The sequence below is a fragment of the Podarcis bocagei genome, assembly GCF_964188305.1.
Source record: "Podarcis bocagei genome assembly, chromosome: 13".
Taxonomy (NCBI): Eukaryota; Metazoa; Chordata; class Lepidosauria; order Squamata; family Lacertidae; genus Podarcis; species Podarcis bocagei.
This window is the reverse complement of record NC_138138.1, coordinates 18,273,692-18,292,984: the sequence shown is the minus strand read 5'-3', so window position 1 is coordinate 18,292,984 and position 19,293 is coordinate 18,273,692. Positions and strand designations below refer to the sequence as shown.

Sequence of the window (19,293 nt, the reverse complement as noted above, 5' to 3'; positions counted from 1 at the left end):
AAACACACAAGTAGGAGTGAGCTAGCCATTACTTTAAGGCTGGGGGCTGGGGAGGCTCGCGGCAGCTACGGTCTGTTATTTTCCATCTCCAGGGGCAAAAATGCCACTGAATTCCAGTCACTGGGGAGCAAGAACAGGGAAATACTGCTGCCCTCACGCCCCGCTTGTAAGCACCCCAGCAGGATCTTGCTGGTCACTGTGGGAAAATGAAACTTGGGTCTGACCCAACAGAGCACTTCTGGTGTTCTTATGACTAAATCAGAGGATTGTGGTGGTGGTGGTACGTATAACATAATTGCAAAGTCCTAACAAAAGCCAAACCTTTGCAGCATTATGTGCCATTCAGGCTAATTTCTTCGTGAAATGCCTATTTATTTTTAAAGCAGAAATAGAACTGGCCATCAAAGCTACAACACTGTATGTTCAGTGAGGGGAAACCCTGGAAAACATAAGGAAGCTTTGGAAACTGGCAATTAGAAAAAACAACAATGCAATGGTGCGGACTTGCTTTTAAATGTGCGAGCCCAGTGCAGATACCCAAGGAAGCACTCGTGCGCTCATGTGCACCCTCCCCATGCAACACAAGTGTAGCACAAGAGTTTGTGAAAAGTCCCAAGAGCAGTACAGAGGCAAGTCTGCCAAACCATTACCTCAATGAGGAAGTCCCCCATGCGGAGACCAGCCTGCCAGGCCACACCCCCTTCATCCACTGACTCCAGGTACTGCAGCGCAGGGAAAGCAGGGGTGGGTGTGAACTCCTCAATTGGGGTCTGCGCTGTAAAGAGAGAGGTGTGTTAAGTGACGCCCCTGGAGCTACATAAGCACCTGCCAGGCTGGGGTGGGCAAGCGAGTGGGGTGGCAGCAGGAGGGCAACATAGGGGATCATGGCTTTGCTTGGCATTTCTGTGACACCTCCTCTCTGTGAAAACAAACCACCGTTCGTTTCAAATCCCAGATCTGAAGACCCTTGTTTTCCAAAGTCAGGAGCGAGCGGTGGAGCTTGGGAAGTGTTTAACAGAGTCGGCGCTGAGCAGTGTCAGAAACTCAGATATATAAGCTAGGCGCCAAATGGCTCCTTAAACCAAGGTTACAATCGCCAACGCAGAATGCCTAGTTGCCATTTTGGGGCAAGATGGATCCAAAGTCTTACTTTTCAAATGATGGACTGGCTGTGATTGATTCTCAGCTAAACATCTGGCTAGTTCAGATGACAACCTTGAGCTAGCTTTGGGAACTTAAAAGAAGAAAAGCCACTTGATCCAGGCACAGTCCACATATATTTTGGCCTATTCAAACCTCATTCCTTAATGGTGAAAGCATTTTGGTTCCATAAATTCATTCTGATTGTGCAGATAAAATATAATGGATAGAATTCTACAGGATGGGGTATTAGTGCATGCAAACAGTCCAGATTCAATAATCCACCTGAAAGCCAGGTGCAAAATGTGCCTAGCGCCTGGCTAATTTCAAACACTGTTTCTGTGTGTGTGCAAAGCACCATTCTCCCCCTAGAGGCCATGACCAGCCCCTGCCACACGCATCTGGGGCTAGGGGGCAGGTTTCTACATCAAGGTCATCCCTGCAAGGTGAAGGTCAGCCCCAGCACCTGTCATTTTTTAGCACAGCTTACACCCTGGCTCTCTAGCTTAAGGTAAACCAAATAGCCAGAGCCAGCCTAGCTTTCTCTCCTGGAAAACTGAATTTTCCACCTTGTACCCAGCCTTTCGCATCAATTTTCATCCATTTCAGCACCTTCTGGCACTGTTTAGGCCGAGAAGGAGAACTTTGGTCGTTCAGATGTTGCAGGACTGCAACTCCCATCTTCCCAGGCTATCGGCCTCCTATCAACTCTCCCTATGCCCACCATTTCCCCAACCTACTATAAGAATGGCCACAGCCAATTAAGCAGTCACTAATCTTCATTAACTGATTTTGAGCTTGCTCATGTGCTCTGAAGCAGGGGAAAGCAGTGGAAGTGGGCAGGCGGGCAGTGTAGACCTGGGCTCCTTTGACAGCCAGCCAATGGCTAGAGGTGGCCCTAGTGTCCAAGAGTGATGCTAACTCCCCCTCTCACCCTTGGCCCCTCTTAGCACAAAGCCAAATCCTTCGTTGTCCTTCTTCTGCAGCAGCACTGTCTTCTCTTTAATGATGTAGTCACTGCAAAGGAAAGAGACAACAGGACAGGTTAGGAGGCAGCCACATTCCAATGGGAATTCCCGACTCAGACACTCTTCCAATGTACAAAGAATAACTAGAGCGTAATACACTGCCCCGCACTGCTAACACAGCATCACTCATGCAGGAAATCCATGGTGCACCTGGTTTGCAGAACTTGCTGGCTCCAGATCTCTCTTCCTTCCCCTTTCCATTGCTGGACAAAGTTCTGATACTGCAAATATGGCACCTACTGCACACTAACAATGGAACCCGCTAGAGGAGGCAGCGCATTGTCAAGGTTCTGAAAGGGCAAACAGGGTCAATGCAAAGGGAAATAGCACTGAACTTGTTCCTGCTGTAGGAGGCCTTAGCACTGCAAATGCAAGTGCAAAGCCTCCCTGGTCTACAGGGCTTAAGTTCTGGAAACCTAGAAGACACTGCACAACATCTGATACAAGCAGCACACGCTCAATGCAAATACAGATGTCAGTGCACAGAATATACCCATTACCCCCTTGGAATGCACTGCACAGTGCTCGCTATCTACAGCTTTGCCAGCAAATTTATAAAAAGCACAATCTTTGCACTGCAAATATACACTGCATGGTGCTGTAGCAGTGCAAATCTAGCACACAGGAAAGCAGCATGACTAGTACAGAAAACACTGCACAGACATATACTCCAAATACAGTGTCCACTGCACAACCTTTGTTACAAGCAACACAGAGAAAATAGAGCTTACTGCACAGGGCAACACTTCTGCAACACAAAATAAACCATGTATGCTCACTGGCACTGCATCAGACTGGCATAGGTTATGCAGAACAAGCTGCATAGTCCCAGTGCACATGGCACATTCAAATCCAGAGCCTACTGCAAGTCTGGAGCAGTACTGAAAATATAAAGCCCACTGTTCAGCCACCCTATCCAGTACTGCAGAAAGAGTGCCACAGTGCAGGCAGCCATTTATTCTAGCTGCAAATACAAAAACCACAAGTACTGCACAGGCTTCAGGCACTGCAAATATAACCACTTCACAGTACTGCAAAACTGAAAATGCAGTGCCTGCTGCTGATAGACACAGCATTGTGTGGTTAGAATGGCACACAGCCATAAATCCAGTTCACTGGATATGACAAAAGTACTCTGCAGGCTTCACTGTGCTGGTACTATCAACCTCACCATCCCCCCCCCCCCAAGAATCCAGAGTTCACTGCTGACAGCAATCTGACAGGGAAACAGACAGCAGGAGGAGCTCCCTGTTTGGCAATCCTACAATTCTAGTCAATAACCACAAGCACTGCCACTCCAGCTGCCCTGACAGCATTCCTCCAAGTTTCCATATGTTACTTCCCTCATCATGGATCCCAGTTACAGGCCTTACAACATGCACCCACAGCAGTCTCTACAACAGGTCCACTGAGCCAAACCTAGCCCACAGGTCATGTGCCACCAAGGACTTAATAAACCTCTTTTTGTTGCCTGCCAGGACTGCAGAAACAGGAAGGCCATCAAAGCATCTAGCAGGCCACACGATACGCATGGCTGGTGAGCAGCTTGATCTGGTGGGTCGCTAACCTATCCCATATTTACTTGAGTCTGTAGAAAGCATACCCTTAGCGCACCACAGGTGCTATTCAATGCGCACAAAGCATTAGAAAGAGAAACGCGCACAGTCCATATTGGACACAGTTAAGAGGTATGTGTGTAAGAGATGTGCTCTTTTTAAGCACATTTTTGACTGGCAGACGAACACATACAAGCAACACGCAGTGAACAGAAATGTGCGATGCTGCCACACCCACAGATAGCAATGCTGCCGACAGAAGGAGATTTCCTGGATACAGAGCAGACTTGGGAAAGCGGTGCCAAGTGAACAGACACCATCTCACATAGAGCACAGCTACCATGCTCACGAGTGAACTCCTGAGCCCCAGCATGTACATGCATGGTGATAACATCCTCACACCTTGTATAAATCTAATCCCCACCTGAAACACAGCAATGCTCAGCACCCCAAATACTTCCAAAGTATATTTATTTACTGCGTCTCTAATGCCACCCAATAACCAAAACAATGCACCTTCATCATGTGCTAGACTGACACTTTGGGCTTCCATGTACCTCCAAGTATAAGTGGCACAAGCAAAAAAAAAAAACCCCACACCATCTCCCGGTCCCCATCTTCACACAGATCCTCTACATTAGGGAAACGTAATCCTGCACAGAATATCCCTGGGAGAGAAGCATGGGAGAAAGGACTATCAAGCATCTTAGTTCAAGGCCAACCCTCTCGAGGTTAGAACCCGTGAGATTCTAGCGATCCACATGGACCCAACCAGTGGAAAGGAACAAGAACAGGGAAGCAGCTCACATTTCTTGCTCCAAGTCCCATCTTCTGAAGCGAGGGCACTTATCGCAACAGTGCTTTACAGAAGCAAAAACCTCCCCCCCCCCCAGCATTTTGGACACCTGGACCCAGCACCCTAAGGTAGCAAACTGCAAGTGACAGAACAGTTTTCCTTTGATGAGATCATCGTATCATAACATTAACATATATTTAACACATATATGAGTTCTCTGCAGAAACCCATGGCAAAACAAGGCCTTGGAAAGATCTCCCTTTTGTTCCTTATCCTCACAGGCCCAATCCAAGATACAAATAAACCTAGCTGCACACAGCTGCAGTTTTCAACACTGCAGTGTAACTGTAAAGGGATTTGGAAGCTCAATCTTCCAATTAAAAAGTGCATGGCTTATTCCGTTAGATATAATATATGCAGGGACTGGTGTACCGTATTCAAGGGTTAACACGCCGATACGATAAATGTGACAGCATGCGTTGAAGCATGCATGTTATGCTCAAATGTTCACAAGTCAATGCAGACTCCGTATACAGTAATCTGTATGCACACAGTAAGTTAAGCTTATGTTCATGCACCAAATATATACATTTGGATCCACAGACCACAACGTGCAACTGCACAAATTTTCATATGGATGTTAAAGGTGAACTGGGGGGTGGGGAGAGGAGGATCACATTTAAAACATACTATACTCATGAACAAACCTGTATGTAAAACTGTCTGCATGCAACAGACTGTCACAAAGATATATCACTACACGTGTACATAACCAATGCACATGCTTGGAAGGAGTGTTGTTTCGTATGTGTAGAGGATATAGCACATCATGCTCCACAGGGTCAGGCTTTTACTATGAAGAACAGAACAAACCATAATCCAGAATGCATGTGTGTTGCTTACCAGCACACAGCTCTGTGCATATGCATAGACCAGACATTAACACATATACATCATAGAGAGGCACATGCACACATACAATACTTTGCTTCCCAGAACTCCTCAGCCACCGTAATCTCAGGGCACAATACAGTTATGACGGCAGCATTAATCAATAGTGAAGCTGTATGCAGCGGATGGCGCCCATGCAGATGTGCACACACATACACACACATTCAAACTTCACAGACACATAAGCACCCACAGCCACTTCACAGTGTACACGGAGAGTCTACACCCATGTCGTTTCCCACCCTCAAGACTCTTCATGCACAGAGGCACTACCATGCATACCTTGCACAAATCATTCCCAGACGCTCTCTGTGCAGCCATACAGAGGCACACAAACCATGTAGACGAATACCTAACCATACACACAGCACACCCCGACCCGTATGTAGAGAGGCATGCACACGCACACACAAGCCCTCACTGACGCACACTGCGCGCGCACACGCGCGCAATCCTCTCAAAAACAGGCACACACACCTCTCGCCGTAAGAGGCATGCTAATCTCTCCCCCCCCCCCCGGACTCTCCCTCGCTGCCTCGCGCGCGCGCGTGCTCACATACCTAATCTCTCTGGCAAGCACCTTCAACCCATCACACACCGTCAGCATCGTCCCCCCGTGGCTCCCACTCGCATCCATCCATCCATCAATCCGGGCGGGCGCGCGCAGGCTGAATGGCCGGATGCATGGAGCGGGGGAGGCGTTGTGCGCGGAGGGCGCGAGCTGGGAGCCGGCAGCGGCGCTGGATGACTGACTGAATGGCTGCATGAATGGCGGGCGGGTGCGCGGGCGTGAATGGGCTGCGGAGGGCGGGCGCGAGGCGAAGGGATGAATGGGGCGCCGGGGAAGGGGGCCCGCGAGGCATGAATGGGGGCCGGCTCCGCTGGGCTGGGAGGCCGCCGCCGCTGCCGCCGCACGGGCCAGGGCCCCACGGCCGTGCCTGCCGATGGCTGCTCCGCTTCCTCCTGCTCCTCTTCCGACCGTACCTGTAGATGTACCAGACGCTCCGGCGCCGGGGCCCCAGGGCCGGCCAGCTGGACGAGAGGGCCGGCTGCTGCTGCTGGCTCCCGCCGCCGCCGTCGTAGCGGGCCATGGCTCCGCCGCCGCCGTCGTTGATCCCAGGCCCCCAGCCGCCGCTGCCGCCGCCGTGGGGCCCAGCCACATTCTAGGGGCGCGCGGTGGGATGGGGAGGCGGGCGGGGGGCGCAATAGCGGCAGTAGCGGCAGCAGCAGCAGCGGCGGGAGGGCTGCACCATACTCACATCATGGCACCGCGGGAAGGAAGGAAGGAAGCAAGGAAAGGACGACGACGGAGCAGAAGAAGAGCGGGGGGCTGGCGGGCAGGCCGGCCTGCCGGCCTTGTTCATTGGCAGCAGGAGCCGAGTCCAACGCCGCCGCCGCCGCCGCCGGAGCGAGCGGGAGAGCGCACGCCGACCAGCCGGCACGCTTGCTTAACCCCTTGCGCACAGGAGCACCCGGCGATGCCGCGGCACTGCAGGAAGCGGGCAGGCCGGCCGGATGGTTGGCTGGCTGGCCCAGCTGGCTCAACCTCTCGGTTGGTCGTGGGTAGCGGCGAGAGGGAGCCCCGCGCCTCTGAGCATGTGCAGAGCGCCTGGCGCCGAGTAGCCGCAAGCAGAGCGCACGTGCACCCGACACACACACACACACACACACACACACACACACACACACACACACGAGAGAAGCATGAGTTCGGGCACCTCTCTTTTGATAAAGTAAAGGCTGCAAGAGACATGATGCTCATGGTCTTCCCCCTCCCACCACAAACGCACCCCCCCCAAGACAAATCCTCCCTCAATTAAGACTGTTTTGCGCTCCACCTGATCAGTTGGAAAGCATCACCCTATGACAACAGAGGAGGCAGGACAGACGAGCCAATGGGCCCTTCTTCACCCCAACACCTCATTCATGTTTTTTGTTACTCCATGCCACAAGAAGTAGCGAGGGCCGCTATCTTAGATGGCCATAAAAGGGGATTAGACAAAGTTACGGAGGATGAGACTATCCGTGGCTATTGGCTACGGTAGTTAAAGGAAGAAGCCTCTATCCGCTGGGGGTGGCGGCAATAAGCATGTTCTGCTTGTGGGTTTTCCAGAGGCATCTGGCTGGCTATTATGGGAAACAGGATGCTAGACTGAATGTCCTTTCCTTAGTCAAAACCAGCAGGGCTTGTTCCGTATGAGAGGATACCCTGTGGCAGTGGCGTAGCGTGGGTTGTCAGCACCCGGGGCAAGGCAAGTAATTTGCGCCCCCTAACCTGTGGATTTGCGCCCCCTAACCCTAACCCCCAGATGTTGCGCCCGGTGCGGCCGGCCCCCCCTGCACCCCCACGCTACGCCACTGCCCTGTGGAAATAGAAGCCACCAAGGCCAAGCCAGCTACGGTTGCCTTTCCACTCCGTGACAAAACTGCATTTTAGGTCTAGGCAATGGCTCGCTTTCTGAACAGCTGGCTCCATCTCTCTGGAAAGAGCTCCCTTATGATCCCCCCTCTCACTTGAGTCCTCCTGTCAAAAGGCTCTAGGATCACTGTATAAATAGGTTTCCTCACTCCCAACAGTAGGATTTTTAGCATTGGATGATGGGTCCCTATAGGAACAGCCACAGGAGGAAATGGATTTGCCTTTGGAATTGGGGCAGCTGTTTGGAGAAGGGAATCTTTATCTAGTCCCCTGCTCCTGGTGCCATAGCTGCATTTGGGGCTAGGCAACTCTCCCTTAAGCAGTGGCACCAGTACCAGCTGCAGCTCCCCCTCGGCATTCAGGGAAGAAGGGAGCCTTGGATAGAAAATCAGCAATGAGTGGGACAGGGTGACCCCAAATGCATGAATGGCTCCATTGCCGCCATGTTTTCAGCAAGCAAGGTTTTGACAGCTGCTTTTTCATTCAGGAACACCAGAGCCCATCACAGTCCCAAATCCCTTTAAACGTTACATTCCACGTAGTTCCTGCATATACATCATAGGGTGCACCTGAATTCACCCTTACTTCAGAGAACGCAAGCTCAGGATAAAGCTACAAGTACCAGTGATTTCTATGGGATTTGCCTCCAAGCAAAACTGTGCATAGGACCACACACACAGACTTTATATCAGCATAACTTGGCAGTGAATACAATTTTGGTGAGTGAGCGTTACTTCTTAGCACACAGCGTTGGTGCCCTGTGAAAGTTTACTTGGGAGTTTGCTGTGCTGAATTCAGAGGAGCTTATAAGTTAACCTTTGCAGGTAAGGTTGTGCTTCATCTTCCCAACCATCATGCAACTCTCTCTGTAGCATCCTTCGAGTTGCAGAACAGCACCATCGCCCCACCCGCCCACCATCTTTCTCTCACAGACATGTAAAATAAGCTAGTATTCTTCATGTACGGCTAGTCATCTTTGCATTTGCGCACTCACACATACAAGCAGGCAGGCTTGTGAAGAGCAATCGTCCAGCTCACCTTAAAGAATTTCCTCTAGGAAATTTCCGTGAAGGTGTTCCTTTTACAAAAAGTGTCTCTTTTTATAAAGGTCACAAATGTCTAACACAGGCGCCTACAAACAAGATAATAACTTACACAGATATATTTGCAAGGCTGCACAATAGTTCATACGGTATTTGCATGATAGGCTACACAGATAGTTGCTGGGGGGGGCGGTCCTAGAGAACATAACAGAACAAGGAAAAAGATATCTTTCTCTGGAGTGCATAGAAGTCTTTGACAAATTGCTTATCACTAAGCAAGGCTAAACTTCAGTGCAAAGGCTTTGAGCCACCAAGACCCTCAATATATGTCATTGAAAGCAGCCCCACATGTCCCACCCCCACCCCCAGTTGGCAGAAGTTCACTCAAGTAGCTGTGCTGTAGATCAGACAAATTAGATACTTTTCAACACTTCTTGTGATATATTTTTAAAAAGAAATGCACACATTCCTATAGCCACAAAAGTTGATTGGGGGAGGGAGGGGATGCTATTTTTCAGACTGCTGGTATGTACAGGGACATGATATTGATACGTATGCAAAAGGCGCACTGCCACAAGGTCAGTAATGTTTAAACGATCTCGATAAGGTGACACACACACTGAACTAGAGTGACACATTACCTGTGGTGATGTTTGTTTCATCAGATGGGGGCAAACTGAATGTTACTTGCAGATGCATGTGATAAAGGCTTAAGAGTTTTTTTTAAAAGAAATAAAAGGAAGGAAAGAAAGAAAATGAAAAAGAGGCCCATTTTGAGAAGAGAAGCAGTGTGTGTGTGTGTGTGCGCGTGCGCTTAACCCTTCCTCCTCTGGACATGTTACTTCTCTTAATCTCTCTCATCCTGCCCACCCAGCCAAGGCTGCTTTCCCCTCTGCAATATTTCAGCTGCAGGTTTGCCCTCATAAATTCAGAGCCTAATGTTAAGCAGTGGCTAAAGGTGATTCACAAGAGGTCGGCATGAAGGGGAAACTAACTGCCTATTTCTGACACAATACAGAAGGTGGGAGCAACTGCTGCCGCAGTATAAAACTAAAACTATTCTGCCCCCTGGGCAGGATAAATGGGACAAAACGTCAAGTGTGCATAAGCTCTCAGTCTTTCTCTCCTACATGGGCACACAACGTTCAGGAACTTGGCACGCACAGCGGTGAAGTAACAATGCACAGCTCTTTGCAAGGCACAGTGTGCAAACTCTCTAAAACTAACAGCCTTCTCCTTCAACACACACTTCCCCGCAACGATTGCACCTGCCTTCTCATGACTTATGCTTCTTAGTTCTTCGTAGTCAAGAGATTTATCTCCCCCATTGGTGGGTGAACCTTGTCCTGCCCTAGCAAGCAAGTCTCCCACTTCAAATTTTATTCCCGTTACAGAAGCAGGTCAGGACACAGGTGAAGCGAAATGGGTCACAACAGGGAAGGGGAGAGATGCACGCTGATTATTTCCCTGCCACCAAAGCACTCCCGTTACACACTGCCCATCCTGGCTGGTCTAACACCCACGCCACTCACCCAGTCACATCTGTCCCCATGGTGCTGCCCAACTGGTTCACGTGGCCGCTGGCATCCTGGCATGACCCATCTTCTCTGTCTGGCTGCAGGCAAAGACCACTGCCCCAGGGGGTTCTGGGCCTATCCAGCCACTTGGCACCAAGAACCCTAAGCAGGAATCGTGCGAGCCCCGTGGTGGGAAGAAGGAGGGGCGAGCTTCTGCACGGGCGAGCAGACCCTCCGCGGCAGCACCTCGGCCAAGAGCTCCGGATCAAGCGCTCCCGTTTCCAGATTCAAAGCCAGCCCAGTTTCGGATGCACTGCCTGCCTTCTGAGCTCAAGGACATATGCCGACAGAAGGAAACACAGCGCAGTGCGAATCGGAGCATCTGCGGCACACAGGCTCGGAATAACTGGGTCTGCTGGGGAGGGAGAGCCAAATGGAAGGATCCAGGGCGACGGGGAAGGGTGGGGCAGAGCGCAGGTTGAACTGTGGAGGACAGTGGTTTGAGATTGAGGGTCACAGGCAGGAGCCCGAGGGACGGAACAGACAAAGGGAGCCAATCGTGCACATAAAAAAACCCATCAGAACACTGAGATGTTCCCTGTGGCATGTGGGTCACAAAGGAGGGCAGAACTGCCAGTCCTGGGAATGGCTGGGGTTGTGGGGGAGGAGGTCAGAATTGTGGTGTAGTGGTTAAGAGCGGTAGTCTCGTAATCTGGGGAACCGGGTTCGTGTCTCCGCTCCTCCACATGCAGCTACTGGGTGACCTTGGGCCAGTCACACTTCTATGAAGTCTCTCAGCCCCACTCACCTCACAGAGTGTTTGTTGTGGGGGAGGAAGGGAAAGGAGAATGTTAGCAGCTTTGAGACTCCTTAGGGTAGTGATAAAGCGGGATATCAAATCCAAACTCCTCCTCCTCCTCCTTCAGAGGCAAGCGGGGACATGGATCAGAATTTGGGGCATATCAGGACAGTAAGGAGGAGAGTTGAGGAACATATAGCTTGGAAACTAGAGTAGGGGATGTGAGCTGACTCTACAGTAATGATATTAGTTTTGGGGTGAAACAAAAGGGTTTCGGGCAGGAGAGCAGGAAGGCTCCAGCAAAGTGACAAGCTTCATTTGTACTTGTTCACCTTAGCACTTTTTCTTTTGTGTTGTTGTTGTTTATGGAGCCAGGAGAGGGTGAATGACAGTAGAGGTCAGTCCATTAGGGCGAATGAAGCCCTGACCCACCAACCTCAGTCTGTCCCCAGCCAGCTGACTCTTTCCTTACAACCAGTCCAGGGGGTGGCTCTGCCTGCCGTTGGGTCTGGCTCCACCTCCTGTTGGTCTCCCTGCATTCAGCCCTATAGTCTGCATGGGCACCAACCATTGTTGGTGAAAGAGGGTCAATGGGCATAAGAGAGAGCAAAGAAGCCTGTCATCCTGGTGCCAGAATTGTAGAGGTAGTGTACATGGTGTGTGTGTGTGTGGAGGTTACACTAAGTCATAAAAGATGGGTGTATCACCAATTTATGTTGGAAATGTGAAGAGATTGAAGGGACATTTATACACATGTGGTGGGGGTGCAAGAAAGCCAAAGATGATATTGGGAGATGATATACTCAGAACTAAAAAAGATGTTTAGGGTTCCAAGAAACCAGAGATGTTCTTATTGAGTATAGTAGAGGGGGAAATACCCAAGAAAGTACTTAGTCTTTTCCTCTACGCAATAACAGCAGCCAGAATAATTTATGTCAAAAGGTGGGAGGACAAAAATAGTCCCGCGAATATAGACTGGCAGATTAAGCTAATAGAATATGCGGAGCTAGCAATGTTGACTGCAAAGATAAGGAATCAAGATGAGTAGGAATAGTATGGTGAATATTTAAAGAAATATAACAATCAGATAAGCTTCTAAGTGGGGTTAGATATATGAGCAGCAGTTAAAACAAGTAGAAGAGGGGTGGTAATTAAGGAGATGCAGCTTAACAAGGACAAAATAAGACCTCATGGAGGGATGTGTGTGGAAGTCAAAGAGTGTAAGATAAATGATGACAATTGTATAACTGATGTATTAAGATATGTAAAATGCATAAATGTGTTTTTTTAAATAAAAAAAAGATTGGTGTATCAATTAGGATCGGGGCAAACTACATGTTACACACAAAAGTGTGTTAAGTATAGGCCAGTAACCCTTAAGAAACTGTGATTGATATTAGGGAAGTGGTAGCAAGGAAGTCTCGTGGTGCAATGGATCTGTGTGCCTGGCTGTTAACCAGAAGGTTGCTGGTTTGAGCCCACCCAGGGATGGCTGAGAGCACAATTCCTACATTGCAGGAGGTTGGGCTAGATGACCCTGGGGGTCCCTTCCAATTCTATGATTCTATGAAATCTAAGGTGAGGTGCTTAATCCTCTCCCCACCTGCTGTTTTCAAATTCTCATTTTTCCTCCCTGTGGGGTTTTAAATGTATGGTTTGCCCTTGCCAGGTTCTAAGAATGGACTACTTTAGTCTGCTTTTAAGTTTTCAGTTTAAGACGTGCCCAGAGAGGACTTAAGAAATCTTGAGTCTACATCAGACTTTTAATCTACCTGGGAAGTTTGCCACCTCTTGTCAGTTCTTTTTATTTATAGGCTGACAAGAGGCCTGTAAACTGAGACAGCGGTAATATGTACAAGATTTAAGAAGCGTAGGCTGGGGAGCTACAGACAGAGTCCAGTAACCATTTGGAGCTGCAGGGACTGGGAAATGCTCATGGGGCCTGAAAGCAGGTTAGCGGGTGGCAATCGTCTGCTCCACCAGGCCTTTGAGTCGGCACATCAAGGCCTGCTCCAGATTTGAGGGGGTCCTCACCACAATGTCCTTTGGGGGTCTTCTCCCATGCCTGTGAGCCTCCCACTAATCAGACCCTGTGGTGTGGCACTGGACGGCACTGGTTTTAATTTTCCCACAATGCCCCACAGAGCCAAGCTGAGTGTAACTCCAGGGTATTGTGGGAAATTTTAATGGCTCCTTGTAGCTGCCTCCTGTTGGGTGAACAGGGGGAGGGGGTTTAAGGCAGGAATCAGTGCCGGTGGGCCGCACCAGACTTTCGGAACCAGGCAGTTGCCTGGGGGTGCCAAGTGCTGCTACCAGCCCAGCTGGATGAGGGGTAAGAGAAGAAGAGAAGAGTTTGGATTTGATATCCCGCTTTATCACTACCCGAAGGAGTCTCAAAGCACCTAACATTCTCCTTTCCCTCCCCCCCCCCACAACAGACACACTGTGATGTGAGTGGGGCTGAGAGACTTCAGAGAAGTGTGATTAGTTCAAGGTCACCCAGCAGCTGCATGTGGAGAAGCGGGGAATCGAACCCGGTTCACCAGATTACGAATCTACTGCTCTTAACCACTACACCACACTGGCTCTCCGCAGAGACACCTGAGTTGCAGACCCTCCGAGTGTCCCTACTTTCCAGGGACAGTCCCGGATTTCTAAAAGCCATCCTGGTTTCTAGTTTGATCCCAGAATGTCCTGCTTTTCCTTAGGACGTCCCTATTTTCATCAGAGAAATGTTGGCGGGTATGGAGTTATCCATCTGAAAGCAGCCCTGTATAGGGAAGTTTTCAATGTTTAATGTTTCATTAAGCTTTTTTATATATGTTGGAAGCCACCCAGAGTGGCTGAAGAAACCCAGTCAGATGGGTAGGGTACAAATAGTAAAATCATCATCATTATTATTATTTTATTATGGAATAGGGTATCTCCCTATTTTCACAGGAGAAATGTTGGAGGGTATGGAGTCGGCAGAGTGGGTTGCATCAATTCAGGCTGCAGGTAGGCAATCACATTTTAAAAGCTCTACAAACATAGGTGGGGAACCTCAAGTCCAGGGATCAAATGTGGACCTTCAGGCCTCTCCTAGCTGGCTGATGGAATTATTCTGCAAGCTGGACACCGCCTCATCAAATCACTCCCCTCAGTGGTGGACTCTGAGATCTCAAAGTTCAGTGGCACCCTGTGCAATGCCAAAATTCAGTCCCCCTGCCTTCTCAAGCTCCATTCTAAATCATTGTTGTGGCGCCCTCTGTGGTGATTCTGCAGATCTGCCCCCACTGCAACTGAACCAGTCGTGCTCCCCTAAATTCGCCTCTGCTCCCCTCACAGGCCCTGCTTTGCACCCCTAGTGCTTTTGCCTGGTTGGAATGTGTCCTTGAACTCTGATGATGCCCTTTCCTTGCCTGGGTGGAGGATATACAAGGGTGTGTCAGTGTGTGTAGAAACCAGCCTACTGTATGAAGGTTGCTCAGAAGGGAAGACTGCCCTTGGGCTGAAAAAAAATGCTTCCCTGCTCCTGCTTTACAGCGTTAAAAATAAAAATAAAACTCCCTAGAAGTTCCACAAAACCCAAAAGTTAGCATCTGAGGAAGTACGGAGAGATCACGTGTTTTCAATATAGGTGTTTTCCCAGGTTCAAACTCCTGCAAAAACAGGAATGGGACACCTCAGGTGCATTGGCCAAATGTGCCCCTCCAGGCCTCTCTGTGTGGCCCCCAGAAATCTCCCCAGGCTATACCCATCACTGGCCGGCTGTCAAACCGCAAGACATCAGCGCAGGTGGGCCCTGCCACTGCCTGGGTCTCAACCACTGCCCTAGAGTGGCAGGTGCTGGTTCTGGGCCTGCAGTTTTGCTCCCTTCAAGATCCGGGACTGGAAAAGAGGAGGAGAGTGTGAAATTGCATACCCTCTAACAGTTCCCCAATGAAAATAGGGACGGCCTAAGGGAAAGCAGGACATTCCAGGATCGAACCAGAAACTGTAAATCCGGGACTGTCCCTGGAAAATAGGGATACTTGGAAAGGTCTACAATTGGGAATCCCGAGAATGCAGTAACTCCAACAAGAGCTGAGTATGGTGGCACAATGGGAGTGGTTTCAACGTACAGTGGTACCTCGGGTTACATATGCTTCAGGTTACATACGCTTCAGGTCACAGACTCTGCTAACCCAGAAATAGTACCTCAGGTTAAGAACTTTGCTTCAGGATGAGAACAGAAATCGTGCTCTGGTGGTGCGGCGGCAGTGGGAGGCCCCATTAGCTAAAGTGGTGCTTCAGGTTAGGAACAGTGTCAGGTTAAGAACCGACCTCCGGAACGAATTAAGTACTTACCGTATTTTTCGCCCTATAGGACGCACCGTCCCATAAGGCGCACCTAGTTTTTTTTGGGGGGGGGATATAAAGGGGGGGAAATTATTTTTCCCCCAGGCGCAGGACTGGGGCGGGGGAAGCCCGAGCTTCCCCCACCCCAGCCCCCAAACAGGCAGCTCTCTGCAAGCCGTGGGAGCCCAGCGCTGGCTCCCGCTGCTTGCGGAGAGGTCCGCGAAGCCTGGAGACTGAGAGGGGTCGGTGCGCACCGACCCCTCTCGCTCTCCAGGCTTCAGCGAAAGCCTGCATTCGCCCCATAGGACACACACACATTTCCCCTTCATTTTTGGAGGGGGAAAAGTGCGTCCTATAGGGCGAAAAATACGGTAACCCGAGGCACCACTGTAGTAAATTTACAATATTTTTAGTCTGCGTTTAAGGGCAAAAGCCTCTGAATGAGAGGGTTGCAGACTCAGCCTGGCAGAATATGGAACATGGACATGGGCTGTGTCTACACCATACATTTATAACAAGTGGCTCCCCCCCCCCCGCAAAAAAAAATCCTGAGAACCATAGTTCCCCCTCACAGAGCTACGATTCCCAGCTCCCTTAGCAAACTGCAGCCTGCAGGATTCTTTTGGGATGGGGGGTGGGGAGGAGGTCATATGCTGTGAATGTATGTGTATGCAGCCTTAGGCTGAGAAAGCCCACTCCACGGGATGACCCTAGGCAAGTGGCTCTGTCTCAGTCCCCCATCTATCTCCCAGGCTTCTTGAGAGGCTAATCAAGGTAAAGATAATAAAGCACATTGTGCACTGTAAGTGCCGAGTAAATGATTCATGTAACTCGATCTGGAAGTGGTGGGTGCTACCATAATTAGTCTAATAAGAGAGCTGAAAAATTGGGCTCCTCCTCCTCCAGATGTAGGAGACAGAAGCTCAGAGATATTTCGCCAGTGGCCCAAGCAGTGGGAACTCGTGCATTTACGGGAGGCAGGGATGGGGAACCTGAGGCCTTCACAATGTCGCTGGACACAGGGCCAGCCCACCTGTGAGGCGAGGTGAGACGGCAGCCTCAGGCGGCAGGGTCCACCGGGGCGGCAGATCTCAACATCAATCATTCTATCCCCCTCCCTCATTGTCCCTGATGTAGACCTTCCATGACCCCCTTCATTCCTGGTGGGGAATGAGGGAAGGCCATTTCGGGTGCCGAAATGTCTTCGGCTGGCCCTGGTTTGGACTACAACTCCCATTATCCCAGACCATTGGTTATGGTGGCTGGGACAGATGTCAGCTGGAGGGCCGCAAATTTCCCATCCTTTACTTAGAGGCAAAGAAAGGCCTTTCTGCTTATTTTAGGAGCTGAAACTGCCTGGTCCTCCAGCTTTGTGGCTGCACAGGGTTTTGTGCCTAACAAAGCTGAAAACCTGAAGTAGCCGAGTTTTCTGAATATGTCAAAAGCAGAACCAGGACAAGTTGCTTTATATTCTTGCCCCCAGATGCAACAAGAGTAGCTGCATCTGCCTAAATCAGCAGCTGAGGCAAAGTAGATGCGACATTAGCAGATCTGGGTGTTTAAAATCTGTACCTGCCGTAACGGGAGGTTTCAGAAGCAAAAGGAGCGCATGGTGCATGGGAAAAATGAAGTTCAGCTCATGTTTCATTATGAAGCTCCCCAATTCCTGAAACATATGAGGACTGAAACACAGCTACCCTTCAAAATCTGCACTTCTCTGAACTGTGTGGTGCAGTTCTCCAGACAAATAACGTCTACAAAAAATTGTATTTTAAAGGTGAAATGTGCGCAAAAAATTCATGTATTGGTGAAAAGAACATATTAGGGGGAATCACTTGCAAACAGTGTACATTAGAGAAAACTGCATGGGAAAGTGTTTCGGGAAATGCTTCTGCTAAATGCTGATGGATTTTCATGCTGCTGCAGAAAGGAGGAAAACTGAAGACAGGAAAATGGGGGAAACCAAAATCGACAGAGTCATCCATCCCTAGTGAGTACAGAGGGGTTCCAAGGAAGTAATCTGTAGCAGTGGCGGCAGGTTAGCTCTCCTCATACCCTCATTTCTTCCTTAAATCAGCCCCTCCAACAGTTCCTTTTATGTGATTGTAGCAGATCCAGGTTTAGACACACAGATCTGCCACCACATTTAGTTTGGCCCATTGGCGAGCCACCAGGACAGTTGGTGCTACATAGTGGTTAGAGCATCACACTAGGCCTGAGGAGGCAGACCTGCTTCATGAGTCTTATGGGATGTGTGGCCTAGTGACTGGCCTGCCTCACAAGGTTGTTAGAAGGGCAAAATGTGTGCATAGGATGATATTGTATGCTGCTCTGAGCTCCCTGAAGGAGGGGCAGGATGCAGGTGTGGCGCTGTGGGTTAAACCACAGAGCTTAGGACTTGCCGATCAGAAGGTCGGCGGTTCGAATCCCCACGACGGGGTGAGCTCCCATTGCTCGGTCCCTGCTCCTGCCAACCTAGCAGTTCTAAAGCACGTCAAAGTGCAAGTAGATAAATAGGGATCGCTCTGGCGGGAAGGTAAATGGCATTTCCGTGCACTGCTCTGGTTCGCCAGAAGCGGCTTAGTCATGCTGGCCACATGACCCGGAAGCTGTACGCCGGTTCCCTCGGCCAATAAAGCGAGATGAGTGCCACAACCCCAGAGTTGGTCACAACTGGACCTAATGGTCAGGGGTCCCTTTACCTTTACCTTTTTAATGCAAGGATAGTACATTACTGTCTACATTACTGGGTTGGTATAAAGACTGCTGAGATGATCTAAGCGAGTGTTTTGAGCATGGCAAAGCAGTAGTCTCTCTTTCTGAATATAATATAAAATAAATGTTATCATGTCATATCATAAAACAGGTTTGCTGGATCAGGCCAAAGTAAAAAGGTGAAGGAGCCCTGGATGGTTAAGTCCAGTCAAAAGCGACTATGGGGTTGCAGCACTCATCTCGCTTTCAGGCCAAGGCGTTTGTCCACAGACAGCTTTCCGGGTCATGTGACCAGCATGACTAAACTGCTTCTGGCGCAACGGGACACCATGATGGAAACCAGAGCGCACAGAAACACTGTTTACCTTCCTGCCACAGTGGTACCTATTTATCTACTTGCACTGGTGTGCTTTCAAACTGCTAGGTTGGCAGGAGCTGGGACAGAGCAATGGGAGCTCACCACATTGCGGGGATTTGAACCGCCGACCTTCTGATCGGCAAGCCCAAGAGGCCCCGTGGTTTAGACCACAGCTCCAGCCGCGTCAATCAGGTCCGTGGCCCACTTGATCTAGCATCCTGACCAGATGCTTATAGTTACAGATAAGCAGTGCTTTTTTCAGGGGGATCCTCAAGGGTATGCAGTACTGGCATCTCTTTTTGTTGTTGTTGCTGTTGTTGTTGTTGTTAAAAAGTGTGGCATTTAACAACTTCATGGTGAGTACTGGCACCTATTTTTCTAGAAAAAAAGCACTGCAGGTAAGTACTGGACTACAATTTGACTTGGGGAGTACAAAAGAAAAATAGGAAAATCCTTTAGATTTTTAGCTTCTGGGAAGTCTTTTGTTTTTTCCCTTCTCCAACTGTAAGGCATCTAGCCACAGAAATATGCTTTCTACCACTCTCACCGCTACTAGTACTACCACTAATAAAAATTATTATAACTTAAAAAGACATTGTTATCCATTATGGGAATACATGTATGCTACTCCGGGCTTTCTAATGCATTCTT

At 49.6% G+C, this 19,293-nt stretch overlaps 1 protein-coding gene across 7 annotated transcripts in view; it reads right to left on the bottom strand.

The window, feature by feature from the left end:
• SHANK1 (SH3 and multiple ankyrin repeat domains 1) overlaps nt 1-19,293 on the bottom strand; it is a 113,181-nt gene that overhangs the window by 25,083 nt on the left and 68,805 nt on the right. For all 7 annotated transcript variants that reach the window (XR_014001253.1, XR_014001254.1, XM_081166015.1 and 4 more), the window contains 2 exons: nt 2,075-2,157; nt 651-775 (listed from right to left, as the gene is read on the bottom strand). Coding sequence is in view for 5 of the 7 variants with exons in the window: in XM_081166015.1 (XP_081022141.1) it covers nt 651-775; nt 2,075-2,157 (208 nt within the window). In the remaining 2 variants the exon portion in view is untranslated. The remainder of the gene's footprint in view (nt 1-650; nt 776-2,074; nt 2,158-19,293) is intronic.